General features: G+C 53.3%; 1 protein-coding gene across 5 annotated transcripts in view; it reads right to left on the bottom strand.

The window, feature by feature from the left end:
- The window catches only part of KMT2D (lysine methyltransferase 2D), a 42,319-nt gene that overhangs the window by 4,302 nt on the left and 21,957 nt on the right, over nucleotides 1-16,060 (bottom strand). For 4 of the 5 annotated variants that reach the window (XM_030816639.1, XM_030816640.1, XM_030816642.1 and 1 more), the window contains 17 exons: nucleotides 14,053-15,920; nucleotides 11,458-11,581; nucleotides 11,228-11,312; nucleotides 11,056-11,122; nucleotides 10,713-10,945; nucleotides 7,853-10,609; nucleotides 7,576-7,716; nucleotides 7,285-7,452; nucleotides 6,964-7,123; nucleotides 6,112-6,187; nucleotides 5,772-5,947; nucleotides 5,539-5,669; nucleotides 4,720-4,852; nucleotides 4,514-4,641; nucleotides 2,895-4,035; nucleotides 1,526-1,662; nucleotides 1,294-1,424 (listed from right to left, as the gene is read on the bottom strand). In XM_030816639.1, the coding sequence (XP_030672499.1) occupies nucleotides 1,294-1,424; nucleotides 1,526-1,662; nucleotides 2,895-4,035; nucleotides 4,514-4,641; nucleotides 4,720-4,852; nucleotides 5,539-5,669; nucleotides 5,772-5,947; nucleotides 6,112-6,187; nucleotides 6,964-7,123; nucleotides 7,285-7,452; nucleotides 7,576-7,716; nucleotides 7,853-10,609; nucleotides 10,713-10,945; nucleotides 11,056-11,122; nucleotides 11,228-11,312; nucleotides 11,458-11,581; nucleotides 14,053-15,920 (7,656 nt within the window). The remainder of the gene's footprint in view (nucleotides 1-1,293; nucleotides 1,425-1,525; nucleotides 1,663-2,894; nucleotides 4,036-4,513; nucleotides 4,642-4,719; nucleotides 4,853-5,538; nucleotides 5,670-5,771; nucleotides 5,948-6,111; nucleotides 6,188-6,963; nucleotides 7,124-7,284; nucleotides 7,453-7,575; nucleotides 7,717-7,852; nucleotides 10,610-10,712; nucleotides 10,946-11,055; nucleotides 11,123-11,227; nucleotides 11,313-11,457; nucleotides 11,582-14,052; nucleotides 15,921-16,060) is intronic. The other variant, XM_030816643.1, reaches the window with a different exon arrangement.

Raw genomic sequence — 16,060 nt, 5'->3', positions numbered from 1 at the left:
CTTGACTGTCTGAATCCTACCTCCTGCACATACTGGAAGCCCTGAAAATGGGGACTGCGCCTACCACGCTGGGCTAGATTTGAATTAAAACTGGCTGTGAACTCACAGCCTAAAGGTGGTATCCTTTCTTCGGACTGTCCCCTTCTCTGACATAACATTGGGCTCTGTGCAGATGGCTCAGTGCAGGGGAATGACGGCTGCCTGGCAGGATGCCTTTTACCACCTTAGGGCACCAGCCAAATTCTTGCCATCCCAGAGCAGTGGTTTTCAAACGTTTCTGGTTCTTTTTTTATTTAGCAGAAATCTTTGCTTTTTTCTTTAACAAAATGTTGACTGGAACTCCAATACATAAAGTAGATGACAATGGAGCTCTTCTGGTTTAATCCAGTTTGGGGAAGGAAGAGAAATGCATGGGAAGGTCAAGTTCAGCCCATCAGCTTATGTAATCCAGGACTTTTTGGAACACATGCACTCAGTTTGAAAACCACCATTGCAGGGCATCAAGGACAAGGCTGGCTAGGGATAGAGTCTCTGACACTCTACGACAGCCTAGGAGCCACCAAAGACCTTCAAGAAAGCCCTGCTACCACAGATTCTGCCTCCCTCTACCCAGGGACTAAGGTCCCTGGTACACAGAAAGAACAAGGACCCGCAGTGAAGAGGTAAGGGTCTGGTCCCAGCTGTGTGACCTTTGCCTAGTCATTTAATCTTTCTGGGTCTCAGTTTTCTCAGCTGTAAAATGGGGGTCATACCACCTGCCCTACCTACCTCATAAGGTTGTTGTGAGGATCAAATGAGATAATGGATGTGAAAACGCTTTGAAAAAAAAAGTATAAAGTGCTATACAAATGTAAGGTTTTATTATTTTTCTATTATATCTCTAACTATTTATTTTTGACACCAACACTCATGGGGAAGGGAAGGTGACCCTAGCACCCATGGGGTATCTGAGGTTTGGGAGAATCACAGGCCCTCCCCCGGAAGTAAAACAGGAGAAGAAAGAGGTGACCAGGTCCCTTATATATTTCATAAAATTTCACCAGTTTACCCATTACCTCCCCAGGGTGCCCAAGATAATTCTGTCCTATATCCCAAGTGCATCTGAGCAGGTTGGGAGAGGAGGAAAAGGACACCCTACTAATACCTGCGTGCCCTCTAATTAGGAAGTCTAAGAGTGATTCCCCAGTTTCTCCACGGGAACTCTGATCTGTATCCTAAATCCTCATAATGGGACCAGAGGATCCCTATCAACACCCACACCCACATCCCTTGGCTCCAGCATCACAAGCTCACCGTTTGTAGTGTGTGAGGATTTTAGGCTCTGATCGGGCACAGCCAGTGGGGTTGATCATGAGTGGCAGCTCCATAAGGGGGTGGCGCCCATAGCGGAATAAATAGTTTTGACAGCTCTCCACCCCGGGCAGCTGTGGGCACAGTTCATACTCACCTTAGCCTGAGTTTTTCTGGGGTTAGGCCAAAGTTCTCAGTGCCCGCCAAGCCCCCCAGCTCCCAGCCCCTTCCTTACTGATTCAGCTATGCGAAGCACGGCATGCACCGTCAGCCCAAAGAGCTCCTCGCCCTTCAGATACTCAGGGAAGAGTCGCAGCATGTCAGCCTCTTTTCTCATGGCAGCCACAGGCTCAATGATGCGATTCCACACGGCTAAGAAGCAGGGAAGAGAGCAGTCCTCAGAGGCAACTTCTGCTCACTGACCTCCAGTCCCTAACCCCAATCCAGAACTGCAGTTGTTTTCTGAGGCCTTCAAACCTCCCTATCATGAAGGTGTGTCGGCCTTCCAGATCCTCTCTTGGCCTCCTAGTCTCACTCTCTCTTAAGAAGCAGGAGGTTTCCAACCCCAAGGGGTCATCACAGAGCCTTGAGACACAAACCCAGGGCCCACGAGACCCAGCGTAGGCCATGGGAGGTCCCTAGTGAAAGACCAGGCATGCTTTGGAGTTGGAAAGACTTGGGTTCAGGTTCTAGTACTGGTCATGAGGCCTTGAGCCAAATACAGTCATGTGCAGCTTAACAACATTTCACTCAATGAGGAATGATATATACAACAGTGGTCTGGTAAGATTATAATACTGTATTTTTACTGTATCTTTTCTATGTTTAGATGCACATACTTACCATATGTTACAACTGCCTACAGTATTTAGTACAGTTACATGCTGTACAGATTTGTAGCCTGGGAGCAATGGGGTATACCACAGAGCCTAGGTGTGTAGTATGCTTCGCCATCTAGGTTTGTGTCGTACACTCTATGAAGTTCACACAATGACAAAATCACCTAACAATGCATTTCTCAGAATGTATCCCTGTCATTTAGCAATGCATGACTGTACTTAAATCTGAGACTCAGTTTCTTTATGTATAAACTGGGCATAATCGTAGTATAATACTTACCTCATAGGGTTGTATGAACAAAATAAACTACACAAATCACTTAGCTTAGTTTGTGGCTCACAGTACACACTCAAAAAAAGGTACCTGCTCTTCCTGTTATTTTATCATTAACCCTAAAACTAAAATCAAAATAATTCTGATTTCGTCCAGGGAAAAACAACCACAAGGAACTCGGTTAGGATTAGGTTGGGTGAGGCAGATGATAGTCTCAGAACTGTTTCCTTTTGTTCCACTGAGGATAGCAAAAGAACTAGAATATGTGAGATTCGACAAGCAAAATATTTTCAACTACAAGGGAATTTAGGGTGACAGAGAGGCTCAAACACTTTCACTGGGAATTTTCAAGAGACCCCCTGCCTGCCTGAGGTGGGGGAAGGAGGATCACTCACATAGAAGCTACAGGTCCTCTTATAGACACTGTAACAGTGACCCTGGGAGAAACTTTTCCCATTCCATATTATCCATTTCAAGGGCCCACTGCTCACCCTGGGGAGAGGCGTCAGTGAAGACCAGGTCCTCCAGGCCCTGCTCGATGACTTTGATTACAAACTCTGGCCGCCCGTTGTTCTCACCAATAGAACAGCGATAGCAACAGCGACGATTGTTGGTGCGGAGGCTCCAATAGATGCGCGTGGCCTCGTAGCCCACGGGATAGAGGGCAGTGGCACTATGAAAGTCAGCCATCTGGTGAGGCAGCAGCTGTCCGATGGCGTGGAACACAAGGCCCCCCACACGGAACATGTGCAGCCGTTCTCCCCGCTGAATGATGCTGGCAATTTGCTTCACCTCGTCCCGCTCAATGTAGACCCGCCGGAAGACAGCAAAAGAGCTCAGCTCTTGCTCACAGGGCCCCTTGATCTTATGCATTGGACACAGCATGGTCTTGTCCTTGAAGAACATGCACTTGGCACGGATGGCACAAGCAAAATGGTAGACATTGGGGCAACGCATGCGATTGCAGCTGCTGGTGGCACCAGTTCGCTGGCACAGGGAGCACTTGGTTAGCAGTCCTCGGTGCAGGGCAACCTCCACATTCATCAGTGCCCCGCCCTGGGTCTCATACACCTCCGTGGACCAAAGGGCACAGTTGAGGTGCACCCACAGGTCCAGGTCCAGGTTCAGCAGGCGGGCAGGCCCATCAGTGGCCCCGTCACCCTCCTCATGACAGAAACAGCAGCGACGCATGTCTCGTGGTACCTTGTCAGGTCGCAAGGCTGTGCCAAGCTGCTCCATAAACTCTGCCACTTCCCGCTCATCCTCCTGCCGCCCACTGCCCTTCTGGATGGTCAACAGCAGCCGAAGCCGCTTCCAGCGCACTCCTTTCCATTTCTTGAGGCGAGGAGGACGGGAATCTTCACCTTCTTCAGGAGGCCGGGCACGGGGCTTGGGTCGGGCTGATTCAGGGGATGAGGCCAGTGGCAGAGGTGAGGGGACGGGTGGCTCAGCCAAGGGTTCGGCGGGAAGTTCAACCAAGGGTTCAGTAGGGGGACTGGCAGGAGAAGGTGCCAAGGGGGAAGGGGGCGGGGAGGGTTCTTCAGGAGGTGGGGCCGAGAGCTGTCGCACATCCAGATTGGAGACATTGCAGGTATAGCTGTGCTGGGTGGGTGGCTCTGGGGCGGGGCTCTCCTGTAGGAGGGTGCCCTGTATCATTAGTGCCAGCTCCTCATCTAACTAGCTCCCTCCTTCCCCTCACCCATATCCCACCCTCCCAAAAGGCCTCCACATTCTTTGTCCTAGACGGCCTCTTTTTCCTTTCCTTTTCTTTTTTTTTTTTGAGACAGAGTCTTGCTCTGTTGCCCAGGCTGGATCCAGTGGCATGATCTTGGCTCACTGCAGCCTCTGCCTCCTGGGTTCAAGGGATTCTCATGCCTCAGCCTTTCGAGTAGCTGGGATTACAGGCATGCACCTTCACGCCTGGCTACTGTTTTTTGTTTTCAGTAGAGATGGGGTTTCGCCATGTTGGCCAGGCTGGTCTCAAACTCCTGGCCTAAAGTGATTCACTCGCCTTGCCTCCCAAAGCACTAGGATTACAGACGTGAGCCACCGTGCCTGGCCGGCAGCCCCTTTTTTCTAACACCCGCCCCTTCTTCTCCCCCAGACCTACCTGTTTCAGGAGGCTCAAGATGTCTAGTTGGCTCTTCAGGGTATAGCCAGGCAACACTGCATCGAACTGCTTCAGCCAATCAGGGCCAGTGTCTGGGCTCTTGCCTCCCAGACCCTTTTCCTTCCCACCTGCAGAAAGGAGTGGATCAGAGCCTCCCACCAGAATCACTCCCCTCGAGTCCCAAAGGGCTTCCCTGCCACACTCACCAGGACCCTCAGCTTCCCCCTTCTTGAGCTCAGTGCCTGCCCGGGCGGGGCTCTCTGGGAACAGCACCTCATAGGAATTGGGGATCTTCATGCTTAGCAGCTCCGCCACTGCCACCATCACGCCATTCAGGTTCTGCCAGGGCCGGGGAAGGGATGGGAGAAACATATCAGCCAAGTGTCTGAGGTGAGCTCTACTACCAGCTGGGTGGGGACAAGGACACCTAGAACCCACTCCCCAGGGTAGTTCTATCCTATGTCACCCAGCTCTTTTCATACACTTCCCTCACAGCAGCCTTTCCCAAGCTGCTGTGGGCACCGACGGGAGCACCACGAAAAGGGAACTACATCAACTACGTTTAGGAAATGATGCATGCTCTATCCATGACTTGGAGGCTCATGACACACGTTAACAAATTAAAAGGACTTGAGGACTCTTGTAGTAAAGAAACCCATATTGTCATTTTAACTGTGTTTTCCAACTTTCTTTGACCACAGAAGCCTGTTAATATTTTCAAAACAGCTGACAGAGTCCCACCAAACATGACTGGGGCAATGCTGTCATGTAGTACCTGTGTCATTACACACACAGGCGCTCCTTAGTGGTTGACTTGTCTGTCTTTACCATGGGACTATGAGCCCCGTGAGGGCAGGAACCATGATTCATTTACCCGAATCCCACAGCCTCTAGCCCAGGCTTTCACATACAATAGGTACTCAGTACAAGTTTTTGAACGACTACATTTTTTCTTATCCAGACAAATTCCAGGGACTGCCCTCTGATCAGGTTCCCCTCAGCCTCGAGGTACCCCTAGGACACACCTTGGCTGCAGCAGCAGAGACTGTGAGCATGACTGACACCTCACTTCCTTTGCCCTTTTCCCAAGTTGTGGCAGGCAGCTTTCCAGGGACCTCCAGGTCAAGGGCCCCATAAGGTTTGGTATCTGGGAAGACTGAATGAGAAAGAGAGATTTGTTTAACACTTGGCCGCCTCTCCCCCAGCTTCGGACAACCCAGGTGAACTGGGCCTGGCCCACATCCAGAGTAGCACATACCTGGGATGCTGGCCCGAGGAATGAGGGGGATGACAGGGGAGAGGGCCCGGTCCTCTTGCTCCCACCGGCCTGAGCCCAGATGAGGGAAACGAGGGGCCTCCTCTCCCAAGATGCTCTCAGGAGATGAAGCTGGCACAATGCTGTCAGGAGAATCGCTATCCTCATCACTCTCCATCCTGGGGACCAAAAGTAGACATTTGTTGCTACAGCCCTGCAGACTCCCCTCCCAAATCTAGAGATGAATAGATGTCTTACTTGAAATCTCCACTGGCCAAAGGAAATATGAGGCAACCTGTACCCCACCCTTGTTCCTCATCCCCATTTCCGGCCCCGCCCCTACCTGACATCCTCAGTCTGATTGTGAGGGGGTGTAGGCAAGGCGGCCAGCAGGTCTAGACTCTTCACCTCTGAAGTATCTGAGGGGTGGGTAGGGAGAAGAAAAGTCAGGTGAGGGTGGCCAGGGCTGATGGTACCTTCTCCCAATATTTTAGGCCTAATTAGCATGAGATCTCAGCTGTCATGATTAACTGTCCCCCCACCTACCAGTTTGGGGCAAACAAGCTGTATTTATTGAGTCTGTCCTGCATGCCAGGCACTGTTTTTTTTCCTGTAGAGATGGGGTCTTGTTATATTGCCCAAGCTGGTCTCGAACTCCTGGCCTCAAGCAATCCTTCCATCTTGGCCTCCCAAGGTGTTGGGATTACAGGCATAAGCTACCATGCCTGGTGGCAGTTGGCTTTAGATACACTCTTTGGAGTTTGTTTAGTCATTTAACAACTCCATTAGGTGAGTACTACAATAGCCATTTTACAGTGAGGAAACTGAGGCTCACACAAGTCAATCAAGTTACTCGGATACAGTAACACAGTTGAATGAATGCAGGAACCAGAATTCAAATTCAGATCAGAGTCTAGCTCCACACTCACTAAAGCTGGACTGTTCCTTCTATACAAAGCTTCATAAAGATGCTCCCTGCCACCCACCTCTCCTATTGCATTTGCTCTAGACTCCAAATGTCCATTCTGGCCCCCAAGAAATGAGTCCTGAAGGGGCCCTTCCTACCTCAGGTGCCCTGTTATGTAAACACACAGGACAGCAGGCAACCCACTCATTTCTAAACTATACAGCATACTAACTGGTTTGGACTCCATCTACCAAACCCCACCAGGAGTGGCATCTGCTCTTGACTTACCCCTCAGTGCCCCTTCAGTATCCCGGGCAGAGGCAGCATCCTTGGGGTGCTCCCCCAGCTCTTCAGATGGGGTGACGCCATTCACCATCTTCTGCTGCACCGATGGGGGTGGGGTGGGGGGCAGCGACGAGGGTGGTGTCGGCGGGTTACTCAGGTTATTCTGGGGGGTGGGGGGTGGGGTGTTGTGTGCAAGATGGCATAGGGAGACTGATATAATCTCCTGGCCCCACTCTACGTCAGCAGTTCCCTCAAGTTTTCCATTCCCACCCTCACCTTCCCAAGAACTTCACTATTCCCAAAAAATATTGCCATTTTTCTGACCTTGGTAAGCAGCTGGGAATAGTAGTCAGGGCCGGTGGGCAGCGCCCCACTTCCAAAGGCCCCCCTCAGCTGGCTCTGCCCACTGACTGGGCAGCCGCTGCCAAAGGGGGCAAAGAGGCTAAAATTGGCGGTGATGGCAGGCTCCGTTAGGGGCAGCAGGGACAGCTCCTACAAGGGGCAAGATGACAAAGTTTAAAACCTGCAGCGTTTGCATCGCTGTCTTGCACAACTGGGGGACAGGGTGCCCCCTATCCTGGGATGGGACCAGGGGACTGGCTCCTGGGGGGTCACCTGTTTCAGCTGTTTCAGCAAGGCCTCGCTGGCCCTGACCCCGTCCTCCTTCCGCAGCTTCTTTCGGGAGCTCACCAACCTGTCGCTTGCCTTCTGTACCCGCTTGGGCTTCGGTGTCAAAGGCTTCCTTGCTGCTGCATCCTAAGCCAAATAAGCCCAGTGAAGGCTGCTACCTTCCTCCTCAGAGCCCTCTTCTGTCTGACCCAGGCTCACTCATTCTGCCCCCCACTGGCTCTAGGCCCCACTCTACCTGCTCCACTCTACCCAGAGTACTCACCTCCTTGTTGCTGGGGGTACCCTGTAGTTTCTGCTCCAGCCCAGCCAGCTTGCTGTCAATGTGCCCGTTGATCTCAGCTCGCAGCCCCTCAGACCCCCGCCCAGTGCTGAGCTGCACATTCTTTGCCCGGAGTAGCTTCTGCAAGAGCAGATGCCCAGCTTCTGAGCGAGGGCCTGCCAGCAGGAGGTGGTTGCTGGTTCCTGGTGCCCCTATTGGCTCCCCATTGGCCTCCCTCTTCACTGACTGGGCTCCCAGGGCACACGGCTCTTCCCGAGGTTCCTGCTTGATGCTGAGCTGGGATGCCTCAGGCACCACCTGTCCATTCACCTGGTCCAGATGCCCAGGTACCAGGCTGCTCTGCTCTGGCTTCTGGGTTTCTGCTAGGTTGTCTGAGGGATCCCAAGGTCCCAGACCCTTGCCAAACAAGGTATCTGCAAGCTGGGCAGCAGCAGGTGAGACCCTCCCAGGAGGCAGCTCCAAGGTTGGCCCCTGGGGTTTGGGGGTCCCTGGATGGGTGGGAGGGAGCTGGGCCTCAGTGGGAAGCTGGGAGCTGGGGGAAGGTAATTGTGAAGGTCTCTTTGGCTCTTGAGGGCTGGATGGTGGAGGTGTGGGATGGACAGGGCCAAGGACTGGTCCTGTAGATAAGGCTCCTGGTGGGGCAGGGAGCCGGGGTGGGCCCTGAGGTCGAGGCCCTGCCCCTAGCTCCTGGAGGGGGCCTGTCTGTGGTCCAGGGAAGCCCCCAAGTTGAGGTTGGCAGCCCAGGAGGCCCTGGAGGGGAGAGTTCTGGGTCCCAGGCTCCTGGTAGGGTGGGGTCTGGCGTACTGCCTGACTCTGCTGCAGCTGCCGCTGCATGAGGAGTGCCTGTAGCTGCTGCTGCTGCTGAGGACTTAAGTGCCGCAGCTGTGGGTTTTTGGCCAGGACTCCTTGGAGCTGCGCTCGAAGCTGACCTACCGTAGGCATGATTCCAACCCCAGGCAGACCCTGCCCAGACTGGAGGACAGGTCCTGGTTTGGGAGGTTGTGGCCCTGTATTATTTTGCATGGGCCGCTCTAGCATGGGCTGTTGGGGGCCCAGAAGGTTCTGGGTCATGGGCCCAGGCTGATCCCCTAAGGAAACAGAGGGCTGAGCCAGCAGGTGGGGCATAGATGAGGCCTCAGAAGATGATCCACTGCCTAGCTGCCCATGGCTTCCTCCACCTGCTGTGTGGAGCAGGCTAACTTTCTGCTGCTGTTGTCCTGGAAGCCTCAGAGGTGGCTGCAGCTGCACAGAGCTAGGCTGAGGCTGGGGCTGGGGTTGGACAAGCAGGAGTTGTGAGTCCCCAGAGAGTGAAGGCTTTACCTCTCCTGGTTCAGTGGCCATTGACTCAGGGGTAGTTCCTATTGCTAACGGCCCTCCCTGATGTGTAGAGGGGCCCTCAGTGGCCTCTGAAGAAACAGCCGGGTCTACGGTGTTTTGTTCCTTGCCCGTCAGGAGGAGGGTTGGGCCCAGGGCTCCAGGGCTAGAAAAGTGTTGAAGAGGCTTTGCTGGCATGCCAGGGCCAAGTGCCACTTGCTGCTGCTGTTGTTGCTGAGGAGACAGTAAAGTTCGACTCTGGTTTAAAAGGCCCATCTGCTGCTGCTGTTGTTGCTGCTGTTGAAACTGCTGCTGTTGTTGCTGCTGTTGTTGAAGCTGCTGCTGCTGTTGCTGTTGTTGTTGTTGAAGCTGCTGCTGTTGCTGCTGTTGAAGTTGTTGCTGCTGAAGTTGCTGCTGTTGTTGAAGCTGCTGCTGCTGCTGCTGCTGCTGCTGAAGCTGCTGTAAAGAGCCCATGGGCTGAGCGCTCAGTTTAGGCTGCCCACTGTGTGACATCAGACTCTGCTGAAGATGGGACAGCCCTGCCATGGACCCTTGCTGTTGGTGCTGTTGTTGCTGCTGCTGGGCTGTGACCAGCCTGTGTCCCATAAGGCCCTGACCCTGCTGTGCCAGCTGGGGGGAACTGAGCACCCGGGACTGGGTCATAAGCACCTGTCTGTGAGGGCCCTGGGGGCCCAAAGCTCCAGGGTGCTGCTGCTGCAACACAGCCACCTGGGCAGGGCCCAGCATGCCCTGGGGCCCCTGGGGTGGTTGAGGGGACAGCTGCTGGACCAGGAGGCCTTGGTGGCTGCTGGGAGGCAGAAGCCCCTGGGGCTTGGGACCCAGAGCTTGGTTTGTCTGTACTCCAGGCCCCTGCTGCTGTTGCTGCTGGATTGCCACCTGTCCTAGAAGGTGCTGCTGCTGCTGCTGCTGTTGCTGCTGCTGCTGCTGCTGCTGCTGCTGCAGTTTCTGGGCCAGCTGCATACGTTGCTGCTGCAGCTGCAGCTGCCTTTCCTGTAAAAGCCTTGAATCAGGTCCGAGGCTTCGAAGAGCAAGGTTGCCAGGGAAGAAGCCCCCTGAGGGGCCAGCCAGGGATCCAGCCCCACCAGAATGTTGCTGTTGCTGCTGTTGGGCCAGAGCTGTATTAAGGAAGGGGCCACCAGGCTGTCCAGGTAGTGCCATACCCCCAGGGGGCAGGCGAAGACCTCCGGCTTGCCCACCCGGAGGCCCCTGTGGTGGCTGCAGCCCATGGCCAGGGAGCAGCTGACCAGGGAGCTTGGTGAGCAGCCGGGGACTCTGGGAAGGGCTGAGAGCCAGCACAGCTGAGTGTTGTTGCTGTTGCTGTTGCTGCTGCTGCTGCTGTTGCTGCTGCTGCTTGTTCCGATATTCCGCCATGAGATTAGTGTGCTCCTTCTGCTGTTTCCGGACCTAACATGGAAGGGTCGGAAAGGTCAGGCTGGGGCATGCTCCCCCCAATGCCATCCCTCTTCCCTGCCTTCTGGGTGCTAGGCTGAAGTTTGCTTTCCCCCACCTGATCCAGTTGTTTCTGGATCTTGCTCTGCTGCTCTGTAACCAGCTTGAGCTTCTCAGCATCAGCTTCTGGGAACTCACGGCCAGCTTTTTTGGCAGTGCGCTGCTTGGCACACAGAGCCTTCCGGGACTTTCGGTGTACACCAATCTGCTCCTCTAGCACCTTCAGCTGCATCTGTAGGAGCTGCTGGGTATGGAACAGCCACTCCTCATACTGCCGCTGGTCAGCTTCATCTAGGAAAAGAAGCTGGGTGTCAGGACCTGCACAACGGTAATCCCAATCCCTCTCCCTCCATATGTCCCAAACCACTTCCCTGCACCTTCTTCCCATGCCCCATACTCACTGATCACTCCCTGAGCAAAAGTGGGCGGGTTGGGACGAGGCTGGGAGGGATCACCAGCACTCCGCTCCTGCAATGAGAAAGGCTGCTAAAGGGTCGTTGTTCCCTGCTAGGCCCTAAGAAGGGTGGCCCAGTGGCATAAGACACAAGTTCCTACTCCCACCTGACCACCTACCTGGCCACTCCCAGCTGCCACATGGTTCTGCAGATCACTGCCAGGTCCCCCCGAGAGCCTCTGGGCTAGCAGAGACACTTGCTGTCTGGAGTCCACCAAAGCACAGAGAAGAAGTGTTGGCAATAAGAAAGTTGGAAAGCAAAGAGACATGGGACAAGTAGGGAGGGGGGCAAAGAAGGGGTGTGACTGGGAAAGAAAAGGGCCAACCCCATTCCAGCCCTGAGTCTTACCTGTTCATACCAGGTGCCACCCCAATGCTGCCCTGAGCCATCACTTTCTTGATGCCTTTCAAAGCCACCATCTTGGCCTTTGCAATGGGATCAATGATATCTTCTGCAGCAAATTTGTCCAGGTCTGGAGAGGGGAGAACCAAGTGAGCTGGGCTATGGGGACAATGCTCCATTGAATATCTGCGATTCCCTTCAACATCCTGACTTCAACCACGCCAGGCAGAACAATGGCATGGCAAGGCAGAAAGACCACTGAATTAGGAGCCAGTCGGCCTGGGTGAATCAGCTCTATTATTCACAGGACATGTGGTCCTGTTTTTACTTGCACCGTGCTAGAAAAAGGGGCTCTGCAAATATTTGTTGAGTCAACCTGTGTTATTTCACCTCAGTTTACCCATTTATTTGATACAGATGATGATCCCTACTCCGTCTACCTCACAGAGGTATTAAGAGGATCAAATGTGACAAGAATATAAGTACGCTTTATGACTTGGAAAGCATTCTTCAAAGGTAATGTTCTTAGAGCAACTAGCACAGCCCAAGCACCCAAGATGCTGGCATTGTTGCAAAGCCCTAGATTCCAGAGCTGTTTTGGGCATCACCTGTAGTCCACTCTCCTGTCTGTCTACAATGCTGGGCAAAAAAGAAGAAACAACCAACCACCAAAAACTTACATCTTCCTAAAATCCTACACTTTGTATATTTCTCCACTGCTCAGAAAACTTAAGTGAGCTCCCACTTTCTTTTTTTTCTTTTCTTTTTTTTTTTAAAGACAGAGTCCTGCTCTTGTCACCCAGGCTGGAGTGCAATGGTGCAATTTCAGCTCACTGCAACCTCTGCCTCCTGGGTTCAAGCGATTCTCCTGCCTCAGCCTCCCTAGTAGCTGTGATTACAGGCGCCCACCACCAAGCCCAGCTAATTTTTGTATTTTTAGTAGAAACGAGGTTTCACCATGTTGGCCAGGCTGGTCTGGAACTCCTGCCCTCAGGTGATCCACCCACCTCAGCCTCCCAAAGTGATGGGATTAAAGGCGTGAGCCACAGCATCTGGCCAGAGCTCCCACTTTCTTAAGGACTAACCAAACTCCCTCTCCTGGAATTCTGAGGCAGTAAACAGTTAAGAGGAGTACCGACCAGATTTCAGATCTAGCTCTGCTAGCTGCTGTGTAATCTTGGACAAGTTACTTAACCTCCACTTCTGTTTCCTCTTCTGTAATCAAAGATAATAATACCTATTTAATGAGTCTGCTGTAATGATTAAATTGGACAAAAAGTATAAAGTGCTCAGTAAACTGCTTGGCAAATAGTAATTACTCAATAAATACTATTATAATTTGAGGTCTTTTTCAATCTGGCCCCCAACTTACCTCACCAAAATTATGTCACTTACTTCACTCGAAAGTTTACTCCAGCCTAACCAATTCACTCACTGTTCTTGAAACATCCCATAGGTTTTCCCACCATTAGAGCCTCAATGAACTTTTTCACCTATCCCAATTGCTTTTTCTTTTCCTAAGACAGAGTCTCACTCTGTTGCCCAGGCTGGAGTGCAATGGCGTGATCTCAGCTAACTGCAACCTCCACCTCCTGGGTTTAAGCAATTCTCCTGCCTCAGCCGCTCAAGTAGCTGGAACTACAAGTGTGCACCACCACACCCAGCTAATTTTTTTTTTTTTTTTTGAGATGGAGTTTCACTCTTGTTGCCCAGGCTGGAGTGCAATGAGGCGATCTCAGCTCACCACAACCTCTGCCTCTTGGGTTCAATCAATTCTCCTGCCTCAGCCTCCCGAGTAGCTGGGATTACAGGATGCACCACCACGCCCAGCTCACACCCAGCTAATTTTTATATTTTTAGTAGCGATGGGGTTTCATCATCTTGGCCAGGCTGGTCTTGAACTCCTGATCTTTTTTTTTTTTTTTTTTTTGAGACGGAGTCTCGCTCTGTCGCCCGGGCTGGAGTGCAGTGGCGCAATCTCGGCTCACTGCAAGCTCCGCCTCCCGGCTTCACGCCATTCTCCTGCCTCAGCCTCTCCGAGTAGCTGGGACTACAGGCGCCCGCCACCACGCCCGGCTAATTTTTTGTATTTTTTAGTAGAGACGGGGTTTCACCGTGGTCTCGATCTCCTGACCTCGTGATCCGCCCGCCTCGGCCTCCCAAAGTGCTGGGATTACAAGCGTGAGCCACCGCGCCCGGCCTTGAACTCCTGATCTTAAGTGATCCACCTGCCTTGGCCTCCCAAAGTGCTGGGATTACAGGCGTGAGCCATCGTGCCTGGCCTCAACTGCTTTTTTTTGCACCACTTCTCTTCAAGTCTTAAGCTTTCAACTTCACTACAGCCACAAAGGCTCTGCTAATTAGGCTTCATTCATACATTCATTCCATTTATTCAAACATCTGCTACATGCCTACTATATGCCAGGAACTGTTCTCTCTCTTCTTAAAAGCTAGTGTTTCTGCCTCTACCACTAGTATATTTAGCCCAAGTTCTTTGTGTCCCATCTTAAGTAGGGATTATTTGAGGTCTCTAGCCTCAGTGCCCATTTAGTGATAACAATGATCACCCTGAGTAACTTGGCTGTTACTAGCCAAGGTTACCTGTATCTGGGAAGAAGCTGTTTGCCAGCTGCTGCTGCATTGCCAGTTGCTGCGGCTTCATGCACATGGAAGGTGGCATGGTGCCCATGGGCTTCTGTGATAGCACCGGCTGTGAGCTCTGCTGGGGTACCAAGCTTGCCTGCCCTCCATGCTGCCCACTTAGCATATGCCCTTGATTGGACACCATAGCCATGGACGGAGCCAGGCGTTGCTGGAGGGCATGAGCTGGTGGCTGGGTGGGCATCAGTGGTTGGGGCAAGCCTGGCTGTCGGGCACCTGCAAGACCCAGGGAAAGCTGCTGTTGGGACCCAGCCAAACTGGGAGAAGAGCCCTCATGTGGCAAAGACATGGCCTGGGCAGGGCCTGGTGCAGATAGTAGGGAATGCTGCTGCTGCTGTTGCTGCTGCTGCTGCTGGGCAGGCTGCAACTGTGCTGAAAGCTGCTGCTTCTTCTGCAGCTCCTTCTTCTCATGCTCCAACAGGTCCTCAATGAGCAGGGGTAACTCGCTGGCTACCAATGAGCTCTCCATCTTGTCTAGCTCATCCCCAGATGCTGCAGGTCCACCAGGCAAGGTCAAAGCCCCACTCTCGAGCTCAAACTTTTCCAGCAGGGAGGATCCTCCTGGGCCACTCAGTGGGCTGGGGGTCAGCAGGTGAGCTGGTGGCCCTCCTGTGGCCCCAAAGGAGCCCTTCTCAGCTGTGTGCCCACTGCTAGAAAATGACCCTGTGCCCATCCGGGTATCCCTGCTGCCCATCACACTCTGTCCTGGCTTTAGCCCCAGGCCAAGGGAATTGGCAGCAGGTGCGGGCTCTACCTTGGGGGTAGCAATGGTGAACTGGCAAGGGGAAGGGTGGCGTCCACCCTCCTCCACCTTGGGCTTCACCTCAGGGAGAACAGATGCCAGGCGGGGCTCAGAGGCATCAGCAGCAGGGGGAGGGCGCTCCTCAGGGCCCAAGGGTCCTGGCTCCACCCCCCGCAGCAGGGCCTCCCGTTCAGCCTTCTCATTAGCCGATTCTACCAGCCTCAGGTGCTCATTGAAGATATCCTTCTTGTCCCCAGTGTCCAGCTCAGGATCAGTATATGCCAGCAGGTCAAACTCGTCTCCATTGAGTAGGTCATCCAAGTGGGGGTCATTGGTCTCCAGGTTTTCTAAGGTGCCCAGTTCATCATCACCCTTGGCCACATCCACACCCAGACCCAGGTGAGCAAGCTCTTCATCATCCTCTAGGGCCTTGTGGGCGTCAAAATCATCATCCAGCTCAGGATCCTCACAGGGCAACTTCCCAGCTTCCAGGGCCAGAGGAGTGGGGCGGCCAAGCTCGGTGCTCGAGGGGGGCCGGTTGACCAGCTCCAAGCCAGTTGGCAGGGTAGGACCCTTGGCATGGGGTGTCGGATGAAGACTGTTGTTCAATTCAGGGGCCGGTGGGGCTGAGGGTTTCTGTGGGGGAAGACCTGATACCGCCAGACCCCGAAGCCCTTCAGGAGCCAGTCGGTGGGGGTCCTCACTTAAAGGGTAAAAACGGGGTCTCTGAGGTGGGCCCTGACCAGGAAACGGAGTGCCCCCAGGTCCCAGTCCTTTCTGTACATTGTGCCGAAGCTCAATGAACTGGGCAGGACCAGCCGGACCAGGCACTGGCTCACCAGGGCCTGCCAGACGGGTGGGAATTCCCGCCAACGGGGAACCTAGGGCTTGGCGGCCAAGTTCAGGTCCAGGAGTTGATGGAAATCGAGCTGACATGGCAAATCGCATGGAGGTTGCTGCTGTTGCCTGTTGTTGCTGCCACAGTTGTTGCTGTTGCTGCTGTAAGGGCAGGGACCCAGGATAGGGTGCTCGCTGATAGAAAGCTTGGGAGCCTCCTACCAGTTGCCTGGAAGAATATACAGTAGTCAGTAAGATGAAATCAGATGAAAAGGAGCAAGAACATGGGCTTAGGGCATTGAGGAAGGACAGAATTAATGCAGTGAAGGAGAAAAGGAATGAGGAAGAAGAGAAAGTGATACTGGAAAA

The sequence above is a fragment of the Nomascus leucogenys genome, chromosome 8, assembly GCF_006542625.1.
Source record: "Nomascus leucogenys isolate Asia chromosome 8, Asia_NLE_v1, whole genome shotgun sequence".
Classification (NCBI taxonomy): domain Eukaryota; kingdom Metazoa; phylum Chordata; class Mammalia; order Primates; family Hylobatidae; genus Nomascus; species Nomascus leucogenys.
The sequence above is the reverse complement of the archived record's forward strand: the minus strand, read 5'-3'. Positions and strand labels throughout refer to the sequence as shown.